The sequence below is a fragment of the Typopeltis vanoorti genome, chromosome 4 (genome assembly GCF_054136105.1).
Source record: "Typopeltis vanoorti isolate ZY-2024b chromosome 4, IOZ_Tvanoo_1.0, whole genome shotgun sequence".
In the NCBI taxonomy this organism is placed as follows: Eukaryota; Metazoa; Arthropoda; class Arachnida; order Uropygi; family Thelyphonidae; genus Typopeltis; species Typopeltis vanoorti.
The window spans coordinates 162,635,810-162,658,802 of NC_143552.1; the positions used below are offsets into that span (position 1 = coordinate 162,635,810).

Genomic DNA, 22,993 nt, shown 5'->3' on the forward strand with positions numbered 1-22,993 from the left:
TATACTCCTTGCGCCTGTCAAATTTAAATTTGATTTTAGGGGAATGTCGCAAAATCATTAATTATTGCTATAATTGATAATTTTTCCCCTAAAAAAAGCTGCCTCAACTTCACGTGGGGACATATTAAAAAAAAAAATTTGTTAAACAATTAACTCCAAAACCGTTATGTGATACAAGATGGGAATGTAGAATAGAATCAGTTAGAGCTGTACGTTTTCAAATTCCAGAATTTTTAAATGCACTAAAAGAATTATTTAAAACTGCATCGGATAATACTATCAAAGTAGAAGTGGTTTCAATATACGAACAAATAAATTCATTTGAGTTTATACTAAGACTTGCAATTTGGTATGAGCTTTTGTCAAAAGTTAATTTAGTAAGTAAAGTATTACAAAATGCAAAAATTCCCATAGATGTAGCAACTAAGCATATTAAAGAGTTAGTGCAGTACTTTGAAGAGCAGAGAATATCAGGATTTGATAGCTGTTTTGAGATTGCTAAAGAAGTGTCAAATCTATTAGAAATAGAAATTAAATTGAAAGAAAGTCGAGCACGTCGAAGAAAAGTATTTTTTGATTATGAAACGCCTGAGGAATCACACATAGGTGATAACAAAGATAATTGTAGGATAAATTTCTTTTTTGTAATTTTAGATACTGCTCTACAATCTATCAAAAAGAGATTTGAATTGTATGAAATTCACGAAAAATCATTTGGATTTCTTTATGATATGAAATTAATAAGAAAAATGACAGAAAATGAATTAAAATTTTGCTGCAAACAGCTGCATCAAAAATTAAATACAGATATTGATGAATCTGAATTTTACAATGAATTACTTATTTTTAGAAATATTGTTCCAGAAGATACACCCATTAATATTTTAAAATTCATAATTGCAAATAATTTGTCGGATATTTATCCAAATATTACTACGACATTTAAAATATTATTGACCAGTCCAGTTACGGTCGCATCAGCAGAAAGGTCATTTTCCAAATTAAAATTAATAAAAACCTATTTGCGATCTTCTATGTCTCAAGAACGTTTGTCGTCCCTGGCAATAATATCTATAGAGCATGAAATTGAAAAAAAAATTGAATTTTGATATCGTTATAAATGATTTTATTGATAAGCGCTATAATTAGGTTAAATAAAATTTAATATAATAAGATTTCTTTTTAATCTTATAAGTTGATATACATATATTTCATTCTTTATAATAAAAATGGATATTTTTTTCATATTTTTATATTATTATTTATATTATTAAATAAATCATTCTTCTGGCGTATTTATATAATAATGTGTACTTACATAATAAAATAATATATCATGTACATACAAACACATTTAGTTTTTAACTATTTTTTCCTCTTTACTTAAATTGATGCTAAAGAGCATACTTGTTTATTTATGTGCATAAATATTTTTCATATTTGATTTAATTAATTAATTAACAAGATATTATTCCATTTAAAATTTCCATAAAAGTTGATAACTTTCAGGGGCCCCCGCTTTTCCATTTCGCACAGGGCCCCGCAAAATCTAGAAACAGGCCTGGTATTTATCACTCTTTATTTACACGAAGTAGACACTAAACTTCGGGATTTCAAGACTTTAAAAAAATTCCCTGCAGATGCTGCTGTTTACGTTTTTCAAAATATTCTCCGTGAACTGCCCGTTTAAAGAAATTCATCTCCAGCGCCACTTTCATCCGAAAACTGGAAGAGTTTAAGAACTGCAGTAGAAACAAACGAGGCCCCTAAGCAACCGTATTATGTCTGTCAACTGAATGCGATCACCAGCCGTTTGTGATGCCAGCTGTTTGTGTTGCCCACTTCATCTTCTGTCGAGAAGGGAAATTTTCATTGAAGCGTTCCTACATAAAGAGCACGCAAGTGCTTCTTCCCGCTAAAAGGAAAAAAAAAAAATGAATGCCAAACGAACAAAAGGACATGATGGACATGATGCAAACTAACAAACTGTTAATAAGCATCGGAAATCTTATAGAGCCAATCTGAGATAGCACAAGAAAGAAACCACTTATTTCAAAGATCACTGTCCGCTCATCAAGAGAGGGACATCGGGAGTGGGGACTATTTAAACTCCTTTAGTATTCCATTGCAGTCGTTGACGCTATAAAAATGATGAGAAAGACCTCGGAGGGAAAGAGATTCGCCCTTTTTGGAAGTGAAGAACTCAGTTCTTCCTCTTCATTTCAAAGTTCTGCTCTACTGTTTAAATGTTAAAAAAAAACAATAGATTAAAAGAATTAAAAAAAATTAAAAAACAAAAAAACAAAATTTAAAAATTTAAAAAAATTAAAAAACAAGATTAAAAAATGTAAACATATTAAGGTATAAAATAAAGCAAAATGTTATTTCTTTTAGATAACCACTTTGTATTGTAAGAAAGTCATATTCTAACCGGCATGAGTCATAAATAGTGATAAATATAAATTAAAATATTGTCCTCATATTGTCATAGGATAATATTATATTATATTATATATTATATTGTCATTTTAATTTAATTTAATTTTGCTTTTGTAATATAATAGCATAATATTATATTAAACTTATACAATAATAAAATTACTGTGATAAGATTATTGCAGTCTTATTACAGTTACGGTAATATTACTTTGCACAGAACATAGAGCTTAATTAATTATATTACCCGAATATTTGCTTTCATATTATTATTAAATCAAATCTCTTGGAGTCAAAGGCCCGTATATGTTTTTTTTTTTTTTTTTTTTTTTAAACGTTAAACGTTTAACGTGATATAAACGTTACGTTTATCACAAAACACATCTGCGCAATATGATGCTCGTTCATGTTGACATATTCGGCGATCAGCCTAATACATAAATGGCAAACGAAAAGTTTCATAATAATAATAATAATAATAATAATCCCGAAGGAACACGGCCTTGTCGTGGCGGTGGGGCTTGCGTGCTTCAGTGATGTTGAGAGCTATTCTGGCGGTTGCATAGCAGCCAGCAGGGCCACCCTTGTCAGACAGGTCTCAACTGAGGAGCCAGACTAACAGTGTTCCATCCCCCATCTTAATGGTGAAAAGGAAGAAGGGATACATGCCGGATCAGTCGACGCCCTGGTCATCAAGGACTGCATCAGATGTTGGGGATCTGGGCATCAGGCGACAAGTGGGCTACAGGACCCAGCTCTCCTTGCTGGGCAATCAAGGCAGGAAGCTGAAAAGCGACTGGAAGAAACCAAACGTAAAAAAATGGACCGTAGAAGAAAACAGAGAAGTTATGAAATGTTTTTACAGATCAACACCAGAAAAACGAGGTATCAGAAAGCGTATGCATTTAATTTGGAAACAAAAATTCCCAGAATTTGCAATAACAGAACAGAGACTTATGGACAAACGAATTGCATTTTCCGTAACAAAATATTTACTGAACTTGAGCTGCAAGGGTTACGTAATAAACCAACAACTCCAGTAAGTAACAGAAAACCATCAGGAGGTAGCTATACCAACTTTTGGAATTCAACTCAGTAAACATCAAGCTGAAGACATACCTCAGAACGTTTTGACAGAACGGCAGTGTAAAATGAAGTCAGGGATATTGGAACATATGAACTCCATAAATGACCGTATAAGACTACCACCATTAAAAGCTTTACAACAATCTAAGCTAAAACAGCTCCTCTTAGACGCATATTCTGTAATTGAAACTATCACAACCAACACTATAAAGGAAACAAATTAGCTCCTATACAGCACAGCCTATATAATTTCAGTGAGGCTTGGTTGCAAATCGAAAGTGCAAACGCCGAGGATAAAACAATCTGCACCATGGAAAATCCGGTTAGAACGAAAAGTCAACAAACTTCGAGTTGATCTGAGCAACTTAAAGAGTTTTAAAGAAGGACGGCTGAAAAATAATAACATCAAAAACAAACTGATTAACACACATAATTTGGCCAAACAAAACAATTGCTGAAATTATCGAAGAGCTAAAACAAAGAATTACAGCGACTGCACAGAAAATTAAAAGATATGAAATACGTATAAACCAATATGTACAAAATATGCAATTTCGACAGAACCAGCTTCATTTCTTTTAGTCTCTCCAGAGAAATACGAATGCAAATCATCATTCACCAGAGAAAAGAAGAAACACTCAAATTTTGGAAGTCAATCTGGGATAATCCTATTGAACACAATAAAGATGCTTCATGGATTAAGGAAATAGAATCAGAAATGAAACAAAACAAATGCAAAATGTCATTATCACTAAAGAAATGATCAGTGCTCAAGCTAGAAAATTAAAAAACTGGAATGCACCTGGCAAAGACGAACTACATGGATTTTGGTTAAAAAATCTAACCAGTGTATATGATCGAATGGCAGAACAATTTAATTATTTATTGCAGTCAGGCTCAGTGGAAGACCGGATGATATCTGGGCGCACTTCTCTCTTCATGAAAGATAAAGATAAGGATGCAGACCCAAGTAACTATCGTCCAATAACATGTCTACCAACTATGCTTAAGCTGTTCACTGCAATCATAGCAAATTCCATATACCACTACTTATCAGATAATCAGATTTATCAGATTGAACAAAAAGGCAATTTTCAAAAATCTAGAGGAACAAAAGACCAGATCCTTATTAATAAAATGATTCTCATCAGCTCAAAAAGACGAAAAACTAACTTAAACATGGCATGGATAGACTACAAGAAAGCATTCGATTCCTTTCCACATTCCTGGATCCTAAAATCACTAAAAATATTTGGAATTAGCAAAAACATATGTTGGTTTCTGGCTGCTGCTATAAAATCATGGAAAAACAACATTAATAGTGAATAATGAACGATTTGGAGATATCAGCATTAAACGTGGAATTTTCAAGGCGATTCCTTGTCTCCATTGCTCTTCAACATTTATTTGATACCTTTTCTATGATTCTGAAGAAAACAAAACTTGGATATGAAATTTCTAAATGTAATATTAAAATTTCCTATCTGTTGTATATGGATGATATGGAAAATCGGCACAGCTTTATTGAACACAGTTCGTATTTTCAGTCAGGACATCAAAATGGAATTTGGTTTAGATAAATGTGCAATTTATCTATTAAACGAGGAAAAATTAATGACACTAGCAATTTTAATTTTGATCCAGAGAAGCATATAAAAGCAATTTCAGCTGACGAACACTATAAATACCCAGGAATATTAGAAGCCAATGATATTCTCCACTCGAAAGTTAAACAACAGGCAGCATCAGAATACATCAAAAGAGTTAGAAATATTCTGAAAACAAAACTAAATGGATTAAACACAATTTGAGCAATGAATTCTTGGGCTATACCAGTGATCCGATACAGCTGGCATAATAAATTGGACAAAAGAAGACATGGACAAACTAGACCGCAAAACTAGAAAACTAATGACTATGCATCATGCATTACATCCACGAAGTGATGGTGAGCGGTTGTACCTATCGAGGACGGGGGTCTGCTGCAGGTGAGACAGACTGTGGAAGAAGAAGAAATTGGAACACAATAGCTCTGAGCCAATCTTCAAGCAATTACACAAGATGGCCGTCTAAAAGCAATAGGAAACAAATCCGATTACAAAAAGGAACAACAAAATAACCGATATGTGCGCTGGAAAAATAAACCTTTGCATGGCCAATTTCTTATATTGAGATATCGAGATCTGGCAATCGAAATTGGCCGACTGTGGCTTAAACACACCAAAGTCATCTCAATAGTTATCGGTGTACTTGATGCAACTTCAAAGAAGCTATCCAACTATTTACAGCAATTAAAAATCAATGAAGTGACCCCATATGACCTACAAAAAACAGCATTACTTGGAACAGTCTATATTTTACGATGCTGTCTGGCAGACTATTCTTAGATTCCTGGGTAGATTCTGAATCTGTATCACCAGTCAAATTGTTGTTTATATGATATCTTGTTTTGACTGTGTATCAATTATATTAAGTCCAGTTGGGTGCTCAGCTCATCTAAATAAATAACTGAAAATAATTGAATTAAATAACGAAAGAAAAACAAAATCGAGAGAATCTATATCATTCTCTGTTGGTTCTGAAAGTGACTTCATACTTAGCAATTCACTGAGCACAGCGAGTTCTAAATTTAAACCATAGTCTGGTTCCTTATGTGAACCAGACTATAGTTTTTGGACGTTGAAAGCCGCAGTAATGTAAAATATTAGTAACTGCCGTCCTACAAGTGTAGCTGTAGAAAATTACTATTGTTTGACCCAATTGCAAGGGCAAATTTTAGGTTAATTTAACAGAAATTTTCGTAAATTGAGATGATTAGTTTCCTTTTCATCTATACGGATGGTAGGGGCAGCCATGCTACCCTACTAGGAAAGTGACTATGAGCAAGGTGGTTTTCCGTTGCCTTCCTTGCCGTACTATACCCTATGAATGTAGCCTTGTGTGTTCACGGGTCCGGTTTGCCTGTTTGTGGGATGAAAAACCCCAAGATAAACTGGGGGAAAAAACCTACTGTCCACATCCAAGACCGGGTAACTTGGGTATGGCAGATCCTTAAGCTCCTCACGTCTCCGACGAGAATCGAACCCAGGACACCCCTTCCCCAGGCATATGGTTGCGAAGCGCATAGACATTAGGCTAACCACGCGGTAAATTGAGAAAAGGAAAAATTTTGAATACTCTTGAAAAGTCGAAAGAAATTTAATTACTAAAATCCAACTTATTTAATTTTTATTTAAAAGTTATTTTGTTATGATTATTAAACGTTTCTTTTAATAAACAGAATTAATTTTATTGCAATTATTCGATTAATAAGAACTCAAATCAGTATAATGTAATTTTAAACAGAATTTTTAGAATTTAAAGTATTATTAATATGTATTAATTAACATATCAGTTAAATAAATAAAGAAATTTAATTAATTATTAATATATAAATTAAAAGTATGAAGTCGAGATCATTTTTACCTACTTGAAATGTTTTAAAGTAAAATTTATTTCATCACCACAATTAAATAAAAATAAGAATAATTTAATTGTCCAACTGGAATCGCTTAAGTCGAGGTGGATAGGTCTGGAAGGATCAATCGACCGTGAGATGCGGTGATTGATTCATTCAATCCAATACCCTTGGAGGGTAATGGATGGCAATGCTGTAGCCAATGAAGTTCTAACTGAGGCTCGGCTATTGCTGTTACCCTCCTGCTATGATCAGAGCTTTAATTGCTCAATAACACCATATCCATACACTGTCCTCTACAGATAACGGGGAAGATAAAAAGCATTCTTGCTTCGCCCCTTTAAGCCAGTCCTTATAAGGACTATAAGGACTTAAGTCGAGGTTGATGCGATCGACCGAGTGATGAATCAATCGACCGTGAGATGCGGTGATTAATACCCTTGGGAGGTAATGGATGGCAATGCTGTAGCCAATGAAGTTTTAACTGAGGCTCGGCTATTGCTGTCACCCTCCTGCCATGATCAGAGCTTTAATAATAGCTCAATAACACCTTATCCTTACACTGTCCTCTACAGATAACAGGGAAGATGAAAAGCATTCTTACTTCGCCCCTTTAAGCCAGTCCTTATAAGGACTGGCTATAAGGATATTTTTTTTACAATATCTTTTATACAAAGAATAATGTCTCCTCCTCCCCTTCCAATATTCCAATTAGTCGAGGTCAAAAATATTTGCACTTCTCGTATTTTTTTTAATTGTTGGTTGGATTCACTATAGAATGTATTATGTTACATGACGAAGGGTTTCAACAAAGAGAGAAATGTATAAAGTAATAATCTTTAATATTTGTTCAAACAGTTCCTGAAAGATTATTCAAGATTATGTAAACGTACAAATCTCTCATCTTAACATAACCCCAAATTTAAGGGACCTTAAAGCAAAATATATTCACTGCAGTTTATTACTATCCCGGATATTTTTTTTTTACAATATCTTTTATACAAAGAATAATGTCTCCTCCTCTCCTTCAGATATTCCAATTATTTTGGAAAGGGTGGTAGAGGCCTTAATTATTTTGAGAAAGGCCCAAAATACATACACACAGGGTCAAATGTTTTTTTTTTTTTTTTTTAAATCAAAATGAATGTGGGAAAGAAAAAAAAAAAAGAGAAGAAAGAAAGAAAAACGTCCATTGACGATTTTGGCAATTTTCTGTACACTTTTTAAACTTTCTTCTAAATTAGAATCTTTCAGATTCCAAAAATCGTTTGCGAAATGAGTCTTCGGAATCTTTGAGGACGTCGCTTTTAAGAGGAGGCCGAAATAATCCGTCAACGTTTAAACAGTCCTCCGAGGGATCTTCCATGATCGAGAGGATCAGTTAATGGAGTGTGTAATCACCTCACCAAAACTAAAGCAGAGCAGATGAACTTTTCATAATCCGGCATCTGTTTACGGCCCAGCATTCGCGCGCCCGCACACTATCCTTTCCCCTCTGAATTCGTCTCTTGCGTTTAGAGGGTGTTATCTCTGTAAGCAATTAGTATCCAACGGAGAGATTCCTAATGTGTCCGCTGGCAGTAACGCATCAATTACTTGACTTGGGAGGTCGCGTCGCAAGACGGCAGAAGCTCCGCCACTACTCTCGACGTGTCAGTCACGAGGCCGTGACCTATCACCACCCAAAGCATCCCCACGATAGGTTCGACGTTCCGGAAGGCGGGACCTGCAAGGCTTAATGCTCTCATCGTGTTCTCTCGCCTAGCCCGGCCCCGCCGCTGCTGATTCCCACCCCTTGTGCCAAGCGCGCACCCAGCGGAGGTTATCCGAGCTCGCGTCTAGGGAATGGATATCAGTGGCGTTCTTCCCCCGAGGGCTAATCCGTTTAGCATTGCGTCTCTAATGTCCGACTCCACGAATGAGTACCTGCCCCAGCTACAGCCGTTGGCTGCCGCTGGCGGTTCTCACATTGTCAGTATGTCGCGTTCTCTGGGTACCGAGTGTTGCTACGATTGGTCAGGAAATGGCATTCACACAGTGCCCGTAACGACTTCCGCGTGTTATTCCAGCACCCCAGTGAAGGATATGGAAGGTAGGGCAACTATTCCTAATCTCTTTGCTTGTTTCGGGAAAGTGTTTGTTAGCATTGTACTTGTTTTGTGGCGTGGAAGTTTGCTCGGCGACTCTTATGCTAGAAATGAATGAATTTGTTTTCTTTTAGGAATTAAAACGTCACTCACCCTTTCAAAGGGGTTGGCACGAATGATAAATCTGTCCTCACAGCTGCTTCTTAATTACGAAGGGTGATTTAGTGTCAGCGCAAATGCTGTTTTGCATTCGGTGATGCTGGCTTGACTTTCTAATTCAAGGCGCTCTTGTTGGCCAAATGCTACTAACCCGATCATCTCTAATTTCTTGTAATGATGGTCAGTGGAACTCTTCCCCGTTCATAAACGCTACAAGCGTTTTGAAAGAATATTTAGACATAGTATGAGGGACTGTTCCCAAATTGTCATTGCAACCAAGTTAATCAGTTTTAAACGGTGGCGAGTTTCGCCGGCCATTAAAACATGCGCAACTGACGCATGTCTTGTGTGGTTTATATTTTAGTTATTGGCGATTAATTTCAAAAATAATCAAAAGAGCACTAAATGAATTTTGATCATTCGGTAATAGGTATCATGACGTAATAAGCGAAGGTCATTCTTCTTGTAAATTGACATAATTCTAACATTTCTGGACATTCACATTACAAATCGTTGTACTCATTGGCATTCAGGCTCCGGTTTGCCTTTTGACTTTCTGATTCTTAAATAACTTTCGCCGAGATCTAACAGTCTTATTTCCAACGGGCTGTTGCAATCTTTTCATTCATCGCTCACTTTCTCTCGCTGCGCAATACTCGAAGATTTGTGAAATCGTCAAGCTTCGTGCGAAGAAGCGGAGTGTCGAATGAAGGGGTTGCAATAGTCCGTTGGAAATGGGAAGTGTTATGTTGGCAGCAGCTACTATCTGCCCGTGAAATGTTTGAACGTGCTTCAACAAGATACTGTTCAATTAGCTGAGATTTTCCGAGGTAAGAGGAGTTGGGAATTTTAGTGAAATTTCAAGACTTTTTATACGGATTGAAGAGTAGCGATCTATATATATGCCGAAATTCGATCCGTTGGCCAAATCTCCGGGTGTGCGTTTGTACCACATGCGATACAAATATTCAACTTCCGATGGCAGGCCTTTCTTGCTTCCCATCTTTAGCAAATGTTTCACCTTGATGAATTTGAAATGAATTTAACAAATTTATTGCAAGCAATTCTGAACTTGTGCTCGAGTGAGTGGCTATCAATATCTACTTTTTAGCATATTTTGAAACAAAAGTCCCTTGTTAGAAGAAAGACTTTACAGAGTTATTATTATTATTTTATTTTTCATGCTTAATAAGAACTTAAATTTGAGATTTACTGTGAATCAAGCTTTATGGAAATATGCTAGGAATAGGCTTTCTAGAAACACACACACACACACACACAAAACTTTATTTTCATCATATTTTCTGTACCAAATGTCTGAAGACCGCCAATGAAAACTAGGCATATTCTCTGGCAATCGCAATATTCAGATGCCATCTCCTTTGCTGGAAAAAACCTGATTCGAACCTGTCTAAGACGTCTGGAACCTTTAAATGCGAGTTAGCTGGTGTCACAAGAACTTGGAGGGGGGGGTTTCTCCCCTCAGAAACTTTTATTTTATTTTATTTTTTGAAAACTGACTAGAGAATACACACACACACCTTGACTTGGAGTTTAGTCTCATCTTCCCTTTAACCTAATGAATGAAATGGTTTCTATGAGGCCAGCTTGACCTGGCCATGATAGACAATTCGTTTGGCTCGACAGTTGAGGGACACAATGAGATGAGATCCAAATTTCAGTTATTTAAATCTTCATCAATATTCAGATTCAATTTTGCTTTTTCAAGTTCTCGATTTTGCAAATGACTGTCTTGCAGAGAGAGAGAGAGATGGATTCATTATGAATCCATCAATTGCTGGCAGTGCTTGTTTGAAAAACTGTTTCGGTCCGGCGTGTTTAACAAAGTGGGTCTGTATCTGTCAATGTTTTTACAGCTTGAGTATTAGCAGCAAACAGTATTACAACGGATTCGTTGGGGGAAAATGATTGTTAGTATTTTCTTAATAATCACTTGCATACTTTTATTATTAGTTTAATCCACAATTAACATCCTGAACTGGGGATGTTAATTCTTAATAGATTCAATTCTTAATAGATGCCTAAGTATTGGAATAAAATCATTCGTAAAGTGGAAACGAATAGATTAGCCAATAATCCTTTTCTTTTAATTTAGTTTATTGACTTTTGTTCAGGGACGAATCTTGGTTAATTGAGATGAAGTTCTCATTATACCAATTTGTAAAGACGAATATGAAACTGAATCTGACAATCGCAGAGGAGAGATCCTTACTCAGAGTTTCAAGTAACGGCTATGGCAGCATACTTGAGAGGAGACTAAGAAAAATAGTTCAAAGCAATCTTTGCGAAGTGCAAGTCGAATTCAGATCGAAGAGATGTTAACCAAAACCAGATTTTATTTTAATACCAATGTAAAAAAAAAAAAAAAAAAAAAGACAGCAATCTCTAGTTTTCATAGATCTCGAAAAGGCCTATGATAAGGTGCCCATGAGAAAGCTGATCAACATACTGAAATTAATTAGTGATGGCACCACACAGAATGATATATCGCTTATATATTTAAGTTGTAAATCAGTACAAAGCTGCTTCTTCTTCTCTCTTCCATCATCTATGTGGATGATGATGATGAGGCCAGATGAATTCTTTCCATTTCTGTTTGTCCCTGGAGAGTCCGAACAGTTTGCTGTCGCTTGTTGTGATTTCATTTTCAGTCCTCTTTTATTTTATTTATCCACCTAATTCTAGGCCTGCTTAATGTTAAATCATAATCGCCATCTGAGTGACTGGTTAGCGTATTTGCTGTCTACCTAATCAGCCGTGGGTGCGAATGATTTGTGAATGTCTTCGGGTAGTAGACGAATGTCTTTGTCTGTTGTGAGATCAACCACCTTTTTACTAGAAGCGGCGTGAAAAAGCTATGTTTAGTCTCTAGAGTAGGGTTCCAGATTATCTAACTTTGACCCGTCCCAGAATACTAATACTAGCTAAAAGTGTTTCGTGAATGATTTCACAATATAAAAAAAAAAAAAAAATGATATATTAAAGGGTCAGATGCCTTTGAATTATATGCTCCATAATGAACAACAAAATTAACATTTTAGACACTTAAACACAGTTTAGTGAAGGTAATAAATTAAATATGGTGAGCGATACCAGAAATATGGAAACTGGCACCAGAGAGAGAGAGAGAGAGAGAGAGAGATCACCTAAACACCAACCTAGAATTAATATATAAAGTAGTATTAAAATCCGTTTTAAAGTATAGTTCTTAGAGTTGAGTTAGAAATAAACCTGTATATTTTTTGAAAATCACTAATATAAGATGATTAGGGGAGCGAATAGATGGCATCAGTAACAGAATCCTGTTAAAAATAAAGATATTAGAACAGAATTTGGCATTCTTAATATTTAGGAATGTGTGAAGAAAGCTAATCTAAGGTAGTGTGGACCCTAAGGTGTTCGATGCCAAAGTGGTGGGAAAAAAAAAAAAAACCGGAGGAAGATCAAGGGTGGTTTGATACTCTCGGGATTGCTTTTCGTCACCGTTATGACGTCCTGAAATGTGCAATCAAGGACGTGTACAAAATACTTGGAAGAAGAAGGAAAAAAACAAGGGTTAATAAAGAATATAATTTCTTGGTATCTTTAATTTAAAAAACAAAACTGAGAGCTAATCAAATTAATTATTTAAAAATAATAATAAATTGCTGATTGTAAACTACTAATGAAGTTTTACTTTGGACTGTCTTCGTATTCTCTGCACCCCCTTTAGTGTCCATTTGAGGAAATCACGATGATGAAGAAATCGTTTTGTGTGTTTAGATGAAAAGATAAAGGAAAGGCAGTTAGATAATACACCAGCAGAGAGCCAAAAGTTATTTAATGACCTCTGACAGAATCATGCGTGATCTTGCGGTTGAATAAACATTTAATCTAGCCAGCTGGACTCTGTTCTCGGTGCCACATAAATATTTACGGGTTATTTAAGATTTTAAAAATTCTGTTGAAAATCCAACAGTTCACAGTATTACTATGGGATTTAGTTTTTGGCTTTTGACAAAAAAAAAAAAAATAAAAATTCCGTAACACTTTCTTGAATGGAAAATCTGGCAAAATCTGTCTTCGCAAACTAATCGCACTTCATTTTATAACAAGTGCTTCCCTAATATCTATTCACTGCTTTATCATCCAGTGAAGACTTCCTTTTGGTTCTTGTTCTGTCTCAGTTTTTTTGACTACACTAACATTCCCTCCCCTTACTCTTTGTCGAGTCAGTTGTATCTCTAGGTGATGATTATTTCTTTTCCCAATCCATAAACGTTACCAAAGTAAGTTTTTCTTAACAAGAAGAACGCCATCAACATGTAGTTTTAGTATCAACTCCTTGACGATTTAAAATTAGCAGTCGCGTATTATTTTAATGTTATCTCTCTCTCTCTGTGTACGACGTAACAAACATAGGAAGTATTTTCATATTTGGTCCCTCTATTTATAAAGGAAACTCTTTTCTGTTGTGGCTAAAGTTTATGCAGGCAAACAAGTAATCCCCGGACAATATCTTTCCGATATCGTTCGTGCGACAATAATGTTCTCGTGTTCTTTTAGATTTATGTTTATAGAATCCCTGTTAATCTGTGTTGAAGAGGCTTTTCTAGCAAAATGAGTTTAAAGTAATCTTGTCTGCGTGGACATGTAGCCTTAAAAAATGATCTTGCGACCACAAAAATAAAAACATGGAAATTGCGAGATGGTGATAATATGCGGTCCTTACCATAACACCAAAACCTTAGTTCTGAACACATGATCTGGATGGAACACACGCGGGAGACTTGCGGCCTGTTTAATTTGCCCATTCATAACTACCTATACGGCTGCAATCGTGGAGAAATTTTAATCTAATCGAATCTGATCTAATTTTAAGCTGATCAGTGCGGTTCACTGAACAAAAATGTACTGACATTCTTCTATAGTTATGTTTATGTAAAATAACAGAAATGTTTAAGCTCGTATTAAAGTTTGTATAGTGACTTTACACGGATGGCAGAATTCAGTAAATTAAATTATCAGGAGCGACTTAGTGAGAGATTACAGTAGTTGTGCATTGCTAATAAATATAATAAAGCAATTTATATTATTAAAAGAGCTGTTCAAAACAGTAAAACTCTTATAAATAAAAACTCTTTACTCGCTTTTTTTTTTTTTTGGAAAAATACAGTATAAACAGCTGTCTGTTGTTTCTTATCGGTTTTGACCTCCTGATATTTTTATACTTTTGCAATCTCATTATAATTTCTTGTTTTAAGAACTAGTTTTAACAATATAAATGAATTTTTTCTGAACAAATAAAACCACAAAAGAAGCAATGAGAAAAAAGTTCATAAAGTTCTGCTAAGCTTTCTTTATTAAGAAAGAAAACCAGGAAAGCAATTGAGGGCAGTGTACTTAAATTTCCCGTCCAATATGATAATCTTCAGATTTTTTCGCATTTAGGATTTTTTTTCTACGTCTTCCTTTTTACATATTAAGCCTAGTGGCCTGTTACGGAGCTGTCCTTAGCCCTTCCAACCCATACCGTCCCGAGGATAAGATGGTTAGCCCTATGCCTCACGGTGTGTCCTATGTCTGTAAATGTGTGTTCACGGGACCGGTTTTTCGTCCCCGGTTTTTCGACGAGTTTCCGGGTGAAAAAAAAAAAAACCCTACCTCCGTATGAGACCGGCTAACTCACCTTTCGTCGAAAGAGACCTGATAAAGGTTCCTCACGTCACTGACGGCAATCGAACCCAGGTCTTTCCAACCAAAGGGCTTCGTCTATACCGACTTAGCTACGGAGGCTCTCTAAACGACCAAATATGAAGAAAGGAATCCTGAAAAGCTTCTTGCTCACTTGAGGAACTTTCAGTGTTGTCTTAGTACTATTTCAGTACTATTTGTAAAAGAAAACAAGTCGAAATCATGCAAAATATAGAGTGAATTTAATACGTTTAACAATCTCAAATACTAAATGATTTTATTTGAATTAAAAAAAAAATCCTAAAGCTTAACGTATTTAGTGATATAAAAGTATAAAAAATATAACTACATTTAAAAATTTAACCCCAGTGTGAGATTTTCATTCTTTAATATAATCAATACTGATTAATTTAATTTTTGAGCAAAATTCATTGTATGTTTAGGTTTTAAATAGGGTCTTTCAGACCCTATTTAAAACCTAATATTCTGTATTTCGTTTGAACATAGTTTAAATGGATGTAATTTTTTCATTGGAATCTCTTTTTTCTAAAAGATATTCCAAGTCTTCGACTCATCGCACGACAAGAATCTTGAACCTTCAGGTTTCACATTATTAGGGCAAACTAACAGAATTTGTTTGCAAGTGAAGGTATTGAGACTAAAACAGAACTGTCTTAACTGTTATACGAAAGTTTAGAATTTAGCCGTGAAGAAGGTGATGAAGAGGACATGGATGAGCGGTTTTTGATTAGTGGCACTGCGACTAAATGCTTTCCGAGAAGAGTTTGAAGCAACATCTAGATCACGAAAACGGAAATGGAGTTATATAGAAATTCATTTCCATCTTAGTCGCTACGCATATGTTCCATCTGAAAAGGAGAACACTCGGGGGTGGGTAGGGGGGATAAGAAAATAACATGAGGGAAAAGTAACACCATCACGGGATCTCATCTTCTTGTGTCATCACTCATTAGCTGAATCGTGCTACGAAGATGAAATAGATTGGTAGCCGTGCCACATCTTGGTGCAATCTCCAGTTTCCAATTACCAGCCTCTTCTCAGTTCTGGTTGTAACTTTAAGTGGTAGGAAGGTTCGAAAATCTCTAAGCGCAGCTGTTGCATCTAACATGCGTTCCATCAGAGCTAAGAAGGGTGCTGAAGTTGGTTGTACTTTCATTACTCTTATTACTTTCTGTGTGTAAAACTTGTTTGTCCACGTGCTAAAACACATTTACACATCTGGTTAAAATAAATTGCGACCTTCATTCCCATTTTCGTGTACGATCGCCCAATGATTTTGCTGATATTTTCTTGAAGAATGCAACTTAATACTGTTCAACTAAGCTGCAACGAATGTAAAACATACTCACCTCCTTTACATAAATACTTTTATAAATAATTTTAAAACATTTTAACTTTTACTAGCACTTATAATTAGAAAAGTTTAATAAGTTTGGGCGAAATTTTTAATTACTTAACTTTTTTTATTTCTATTCTTCCTTGGGTGAAAACAACCAGCATAGGTGGCGTAGCCAAAAGTCGCCCAATTACCAAACGACAAGCTGTGAGGGGAAATATATTTAGTTAATATTATACATAAATATGAACATGAACTCGTAAAACAGTGTTTGGAAAGTATAAATAAAATCTGAAAAGTGATCTGTATTTTTTTATTAGTTAAAAGTAAGTCAAACTTTTATTAAACCTTTTTTAGAATTAAGCTTATATTCATGATTATTCATATTATTTAATTTTATTTTGCGTTTTAACTCAATTTTTAAAGTGTACACCGCATCATTAGTAAACAGTTGGTCCTTCGTTACAGACTATTACATTCTATTTTTAATTGAAATGCTTTCTCTAAATACTCTAAATTACTCTAAATAACAAGTGATAATTAGAATCTGCCATTTCATGCAGAAATATTTATTTAATAAAAAATGAATCTTCATTTAATGTAAGAGACGGCAAGAATCATTAGCAGAGTGAGCAGATTATATCTGCATTTTTCAAATAGAAACTTATCGCACGTAATAAATACGTTCGATAAGGTTGTATTGATGCATGAAGATTGACTTTAGGGATTGCCATTGAATTTGTCGATCATTTGCATTTAGGTAACTAAATGAAACTATTTAGTGTGTGTGTGTGTGTGTGTGTGTGAGAGAGAGAGAGAGGAGGGGGTAACCTGAATTTAAATGCAGGTGTGATTATAGCAATAAACATGATGATCCTAGATTTCAGAGTAAGAAAATATACTTATATGTACTACTGTATTTCAGGCATTTCAAGGAAGTAAAAAATATGGAAATTGAATCATGTGCGTTTCCCCCCCCCTCTCTCTCTCTCACTCTTGCAATTGGATTTTAGTTGAGCTTTTAGCTTACACATATGATAAGTACACCAAGAAATCAATAATTTTTCTAGACTTCAAGACAACATCACCCACCTGTTGTAAGCAAATATAAAACACAGGCGAGTAGCATGTTTCATATGGGGGTAGGGGGAAGAGATAATAAAAGGCTTCAAAGTGAAGTTGAAAATTATTTTAAAAAAAACTGTTTTACCGTATGAAACTTAGAGAGTTTCATACGGTAAAGGAATATAAACTGCTGAGCGAGTTTCTATGTTATTTGGAAAACACTACAAACATAAAATATGCTTACCTTTTAAATGGAATTGATTTCAATTATGTCCATTTTAATATAGAAATTTTAAATTATAATTTTTAATATTGCTGTAATATTTTTCTTCTCCCTATTTTTGCTATTATTCTTTATTTTATTTTTTCTTATTCCGTTCCTTATCATTTTATATTAGATAATATAATGAAACTAAAGACCTTTTAGTTTTCGTGAGTACCAAAACTCGCAACGCTTTTCTGTAGTTACTAAGGGACGTAAGGAGAGTTAAGGTACGTCTGTTGATTGCGTCTGTTTTTGTCTGACCCTACTACCGCTTTCTGAGACTAGCTAATTCAAGTTAGTTAGCTGAGTTGATGTTCTACACAGAAATTATTATTATTTTTACTCCTTCCAGAGCTAGAAAATGCCCTAGTTCTGCTTAACGGAACTTAAACCTTTTATTTTATTTTTATTTTTTCACAACAAAGAGGGTTTCGTAACAGTAGAATGGTTGCAAAACGAGGAACTTCTGAATGCTTCACGAAGACGTCTTATCTTATTTCTAGTAAGATAAAGGCTTTTGAAATAATAATGGAAAAAAAATGGTTGAAGTCTTATTATTATTATTAACAACAAACAGTTTAAATTAGTTCGTACTTTTATTAAATGCAAATATCAGGCCATGATATTTGCATGATTTTTGAATTATGATGCTGATGCTGCTGTAGTGCAGAAATTCCAACCTTTTGGTTAGTCTCATTATTAAAACAATACTCTTCTTTCCTCGCTCTACCTAAAGAACTTAGAATGACAAAACCGTCAAGATTTTCAAGTAAGAAAATGATTTTTTTTTCTTCATCAGTCCTACCCATTAAATGCTACAAGCCATATTAGTATTCGTACCCTGCTCTAGAAAACCAAACATCGAACTTTTTCATGAAACTTCAGTCCTCATAAGTTGAATGGTAGTCTCATACAGGAAGATGAAACGTGTCTCTCGTCCCCACGAGAAAATTCCAACTCACAGCGTGTTGGATGGAGAGTGAGTACGATGTATTTTAGAATAATCATCTTTTTTCCTAAACATTATTTGACATCTATACTTTAGATATAATTTTGTTTTGCCTAATAATAATTTCTCCACTAAAATGATCGAATTAAAAGGATCGGACATTTATTACATTGCATTCAATGAGAGAGAGAGGATAAACAGTAATTGTCATAATTTTGGAGTCACTTTTCGAAATTTTGCAGATAACGAGGGTCCACTTAAAATCAAAACTGAGTTGACAGAACAAATTTCGTTGTATATTTTAATTCTCAAATTCTATTCAATTCCATCTCTCCGAAGTCTTCGCATCATTTTGCAACATTTTTCCAAATCTTCCCTTATAAATGGTCATAAGAAAACGAAAAATGAGATCACTCGACCGATTATCTCTACGGATCCTGAATACCGATTTCCAACGAAATCTATCAAATCAGAGCCGCCGAGGATAACAGTCACACTGACGAATGGACAAACGAATTTAATAAATGCTTAGCATTTTGCAAAAACTCATGCTTTGTGTGTGTGTGTGTGTGTGTGTGTGTGTGTGTGTGTGTGTGTGTGTGTGTGTGTGTGTGTGTGTGTGTGCGCGCGCGCCTACTTTTGTGGATACAGACAACTTGAAAAACAAGTCACGTCAAGCTGGTAGGTAATTTCCAAATACCATTGAAATATCAAATTTCATTGATATTTTTTAAATACTTTGAGGATCAGCAAATCACGAATTTGCATGAAGAAGTTTTGTTGTGTGTATTAGCTGTCATGCATTAGGCCTTCATCCTCAGATGCCATTTATCTCATTGAAGGTTGGCGATCAGCAAATATTTCTGTAGTGCTGACCAACCAGATTAGTTTTGCTATTCTCTTTCTATGTTTATCATTCCCCTATTTCTTTTTCTGTAAGTTCAATCTTGGCGTTACACATTCTTGTTTATGTTGGATGCATCCCAGCCAAATGAATGTTATTTTCATTATTGTTCTCACCAGTGTGACCTTCTTCTTCACCTTCTTCTTTTCTTAAAGACTATTACCTTATATCGTCCTGATATTGGTCTTTTGTGAATACATACTGTGGTACTATTTGCGAACATCAAACTTAACCGTATCCGAAAGTAATGCCGAAAGCGGTCTCTGAAACTATAGAGAACACGAATATTCTCAGTTAGTCCCTACTCTTAACACCTATCTCTAATGACGTGTGTAGAACCAAACGAGTATTGCGAATAAGCAATACTCGTTTGGTTTAAATTGCGTGCGCGCACACACACACAAATGTTGATTGTTCTCATCAATAAATACTCTGTAGCGCATACACTCTTCAGCATATATTCTAACTTTTAATATATCAAGATTTAGTCCAGTGCATTTTCGCTATCTACTGGTTATGTTTAATAAAATTAATTAATGATATTATTATTATTATTATACGGGCACCTCCATGGAGTTCGAATACTCATCGCGGGAGACCCAATCTATCCACACAATCTATCATACCTCTCCTTGAACCCATTAACAGAAAAAGCACTCTATGACAACCCATTCCACTTCTGGTCCCTCTAGCCAAATGCTGAAACATTTCCCCCGCATATATCGTATAAAATCCTTTAAGCAACTTAAATGTTTCTATCATATCCCCTCTTTTTCTCCTATCAAACAACTTCTGCAATCCACACACCTTCAATCTATCCTCATAGGAAGCATTCCACAGGCCACTCGTCTCTAAATTCTCTCCACCGTTTCCACATCCCCAAGAAATTCAGGGGACCAGACTGTCGCACAGTAATCCAGATGTGGGCGTAACAAAGCCTTACAAAGAGGAATTACAACTCCCTTATCTCTACTTGTTAATGTGTTCTTGACTAGCCAAGTAATCTTATGTGCTACCTTAGCACCCTTAGCAATATGCCCTCTAAATGTTAACTCTCTGTTTAGCTTTATCTATTTCCTGAAGTACAGTGCCATCAAAATGACAAACGGCTTGTAATCTATTTATCCCAACGTGCATAACTTTACATTTCTCCACATTAAACTTTTGCCCACTAACGACACCCATTAACTTTTGCCCATGCTGACAGGCTATTTAAATCGTCCTGCAAGCTCCCCACATCCCCTCGATTAATTATTACTCCACCTAATACCGTATCATCAGCAAACAACTGAATATTTCCTTTCAGGTTATTTCTTATATCATTTATGTATAAATTAAACAGCAATGGCCCCAGCACTGAACCTTATGGCACACCACTAGTCACCTATTTTTGCCTCTATTCTACTCCTCCATATACACATTTCAATATCTCTCGAGCAGCCAACCTCTTATCCACTTAACCAGTGTCATATCCATCCTCATTTGTTCGAATTTGCGTGACAGTATTCCATGTGGTATTCTGTCAAATTCCTTTGCAAAATCATCGTGTAGCCATTTCCTTTATCCAACTCAGCTGTTACTCTATTATAAAAAGTTAGTAAATTACTAAGGCATGACCGACTCTTCACAAAGCCATGCTGATCCTCATACAGTATCATATTTTTATCTACCCATTCTTGAATTCTCTTTTTTACCAATTTTTCTTGTACTTTTACCACCACGCCTGAGATATTGATCGGTCTATAACTTGGAGGCAGTGTGGTTTACTTTAGTTATGGATAGCTCTTCTGATACTTTGACCAGGTGTAATACTCTTCCATCCCTAGTCCCCTCCATCACATGCTGCCTTAAGTAATTATCTCTCAGCAGGTGTATAAATTCTATTTCCTTTCTGCCATGTGATCTTTCTTCCTTCCAGTCTATATCTCCATAGCTGAGGTCCCCCATAATAATCACTCGACCCGTAGTCATTAACAGTACTCCCCCTCCCCCATCCTATCTTCTCTATCTTCCCTGAAAATGCTAAAACCTTCTTCATATTCTATCCCTGTAACTACATCATCTGCTGTCAGCCAAGTCTCACTAACACCTCTAACGTTTGGCGAGGTTGCACTAATCAATGCCAAAAACACCTCCCTCTTGTTCCTGACACTTCTAGAATTAGTGTATAGAAACGGCAACATCCCTTTAATCCCTCACCCACCTTTACTTTCTGAATTGACTACCCTATTCAATATTTTTGCTTGAAAGACTGGATTCCTCCCTTGGTCATTCTCTCACTCACTCGCTTCATGGGTGCCTTCAAACAAATTCACTTGCTTCCACCCTAATTGCCTACGTTTACCTGAATTTTGCAAGTCGGCATGCTCGGTGAACAAAACTCTCTCTCCAGACACCAAACCATTCAGATGCAGTCCATCTGCATTGTACAAATCCTTCTTTCCGTCAAACAGAGACACAGATCCACAAATCCTACACCATTCCTTCTGCACAATCTACTCATTGGCTATCAATGCCCTCCTCCTCAGTTCGCCTCTATCATAGGTGGTAAGAGACTTCCCTTTCTCGCCTCTCATATTATTGGTACCAACCAAGACAATAATTTCCTTTGACTTACCTTTTTTGTATCTGGATGGCGTGGATTTGTATCGTGAATTTTTTGCACCCAAGAAACACGATTTTGTCATACTTCGTTAAGTATTCCCCTGATTATCGAGTTTCCATACATAATTTTCTCCTTAATGTTTTTCTTGTTTGTTTGGTCGATCTTTATTGTTCTTTCGGATCACCTGCTTCTTTATTTTTTAAATTTTTTTTTCAGCCCTGCGTAACTCTTACCGCTTCTGCAGTTTTTCAATTTAGCTAATTTGTCCTATGGAGGATAACATTTAAGCGCGCTATTTCTTTATTGATATCCATTTCGTTCTCTTCTCTTTACGACTGCACATTCGACATTATTAACATCATTTTCCATTTTATCGTTTGTTGCGTTCTCGTCATCTAATAGACACTCACTTTTGAAACACTTAAAACATATTCTCTCTCCACTTTCAATTTCCTTTCACATATTCTTTAATTTTCTCGACGCATACATTTCGCATACACTGCACGCACTCAATAATATCCCGCAAATTCAAATCGCCGGACAACGTGGTCTTTGCTGCTTGGTGCAAAGAACGCGTTGGCGCCATGCCGAAAATATCACAATAAAACTGTTATAAATATACTAATACTCTAAAAACACGAAAATCTACACTAATACACATTAATACTCTAAATTTCTGATGAGAAAACACAACAAAAAACATAAAAATAGCTAATTTCTCACAAGCGCTAAATTACAATGACCACTCGCTATATAACATCGACCCCAATCAATTAATAAATTAATCTGCCCACGGTTTAATGTACTATTGGTTTACAAATTTAAAGTCTTACTTTAAGGACAAAAGTTCTATGTTTGGTGTCTGGAGTAGAGACCAAACATGAAACTTTTTGCTAGCCCTTCGTTTTTGTTTGAGTGAAATTCTTAAT

The 22,993-nt window shown here is 35.4% G+C and overlaps 1 protein-coding gene across 3 annotated transcripts in view; it reads left to right on the top strand.

Moving 5' to 3' along the window:
- The first annotated feature begins 8,752 nt into the window (after nt 1-8,752).
- LOC150107810 (T-box transcription factor TBX1-like) overlaps nt 8,753-22,993 on the top strand; it is a 181,825-nt gene continuing 167,584 nt past the window's right edge. For 2 of the 3 annotated variants that reach the window (XM_090391570.1, XM_090391571.1), the window contains exon 1: nt 8,753-9,071. In XM_090391570.1, coding sequence (XP_090247696.1) covers nt 8,825-9,071 — 247 coding nt within the window. In that variant the 5' untranslated portion in view covers nt 8,753-8,824. Of the gene's footprint in view, nt 9,072-9,910; nt 10,056-22,993 lie in introns of those variants that run through there. The other variant, XM_090391572.1, reaches the window with a different exon arrangement.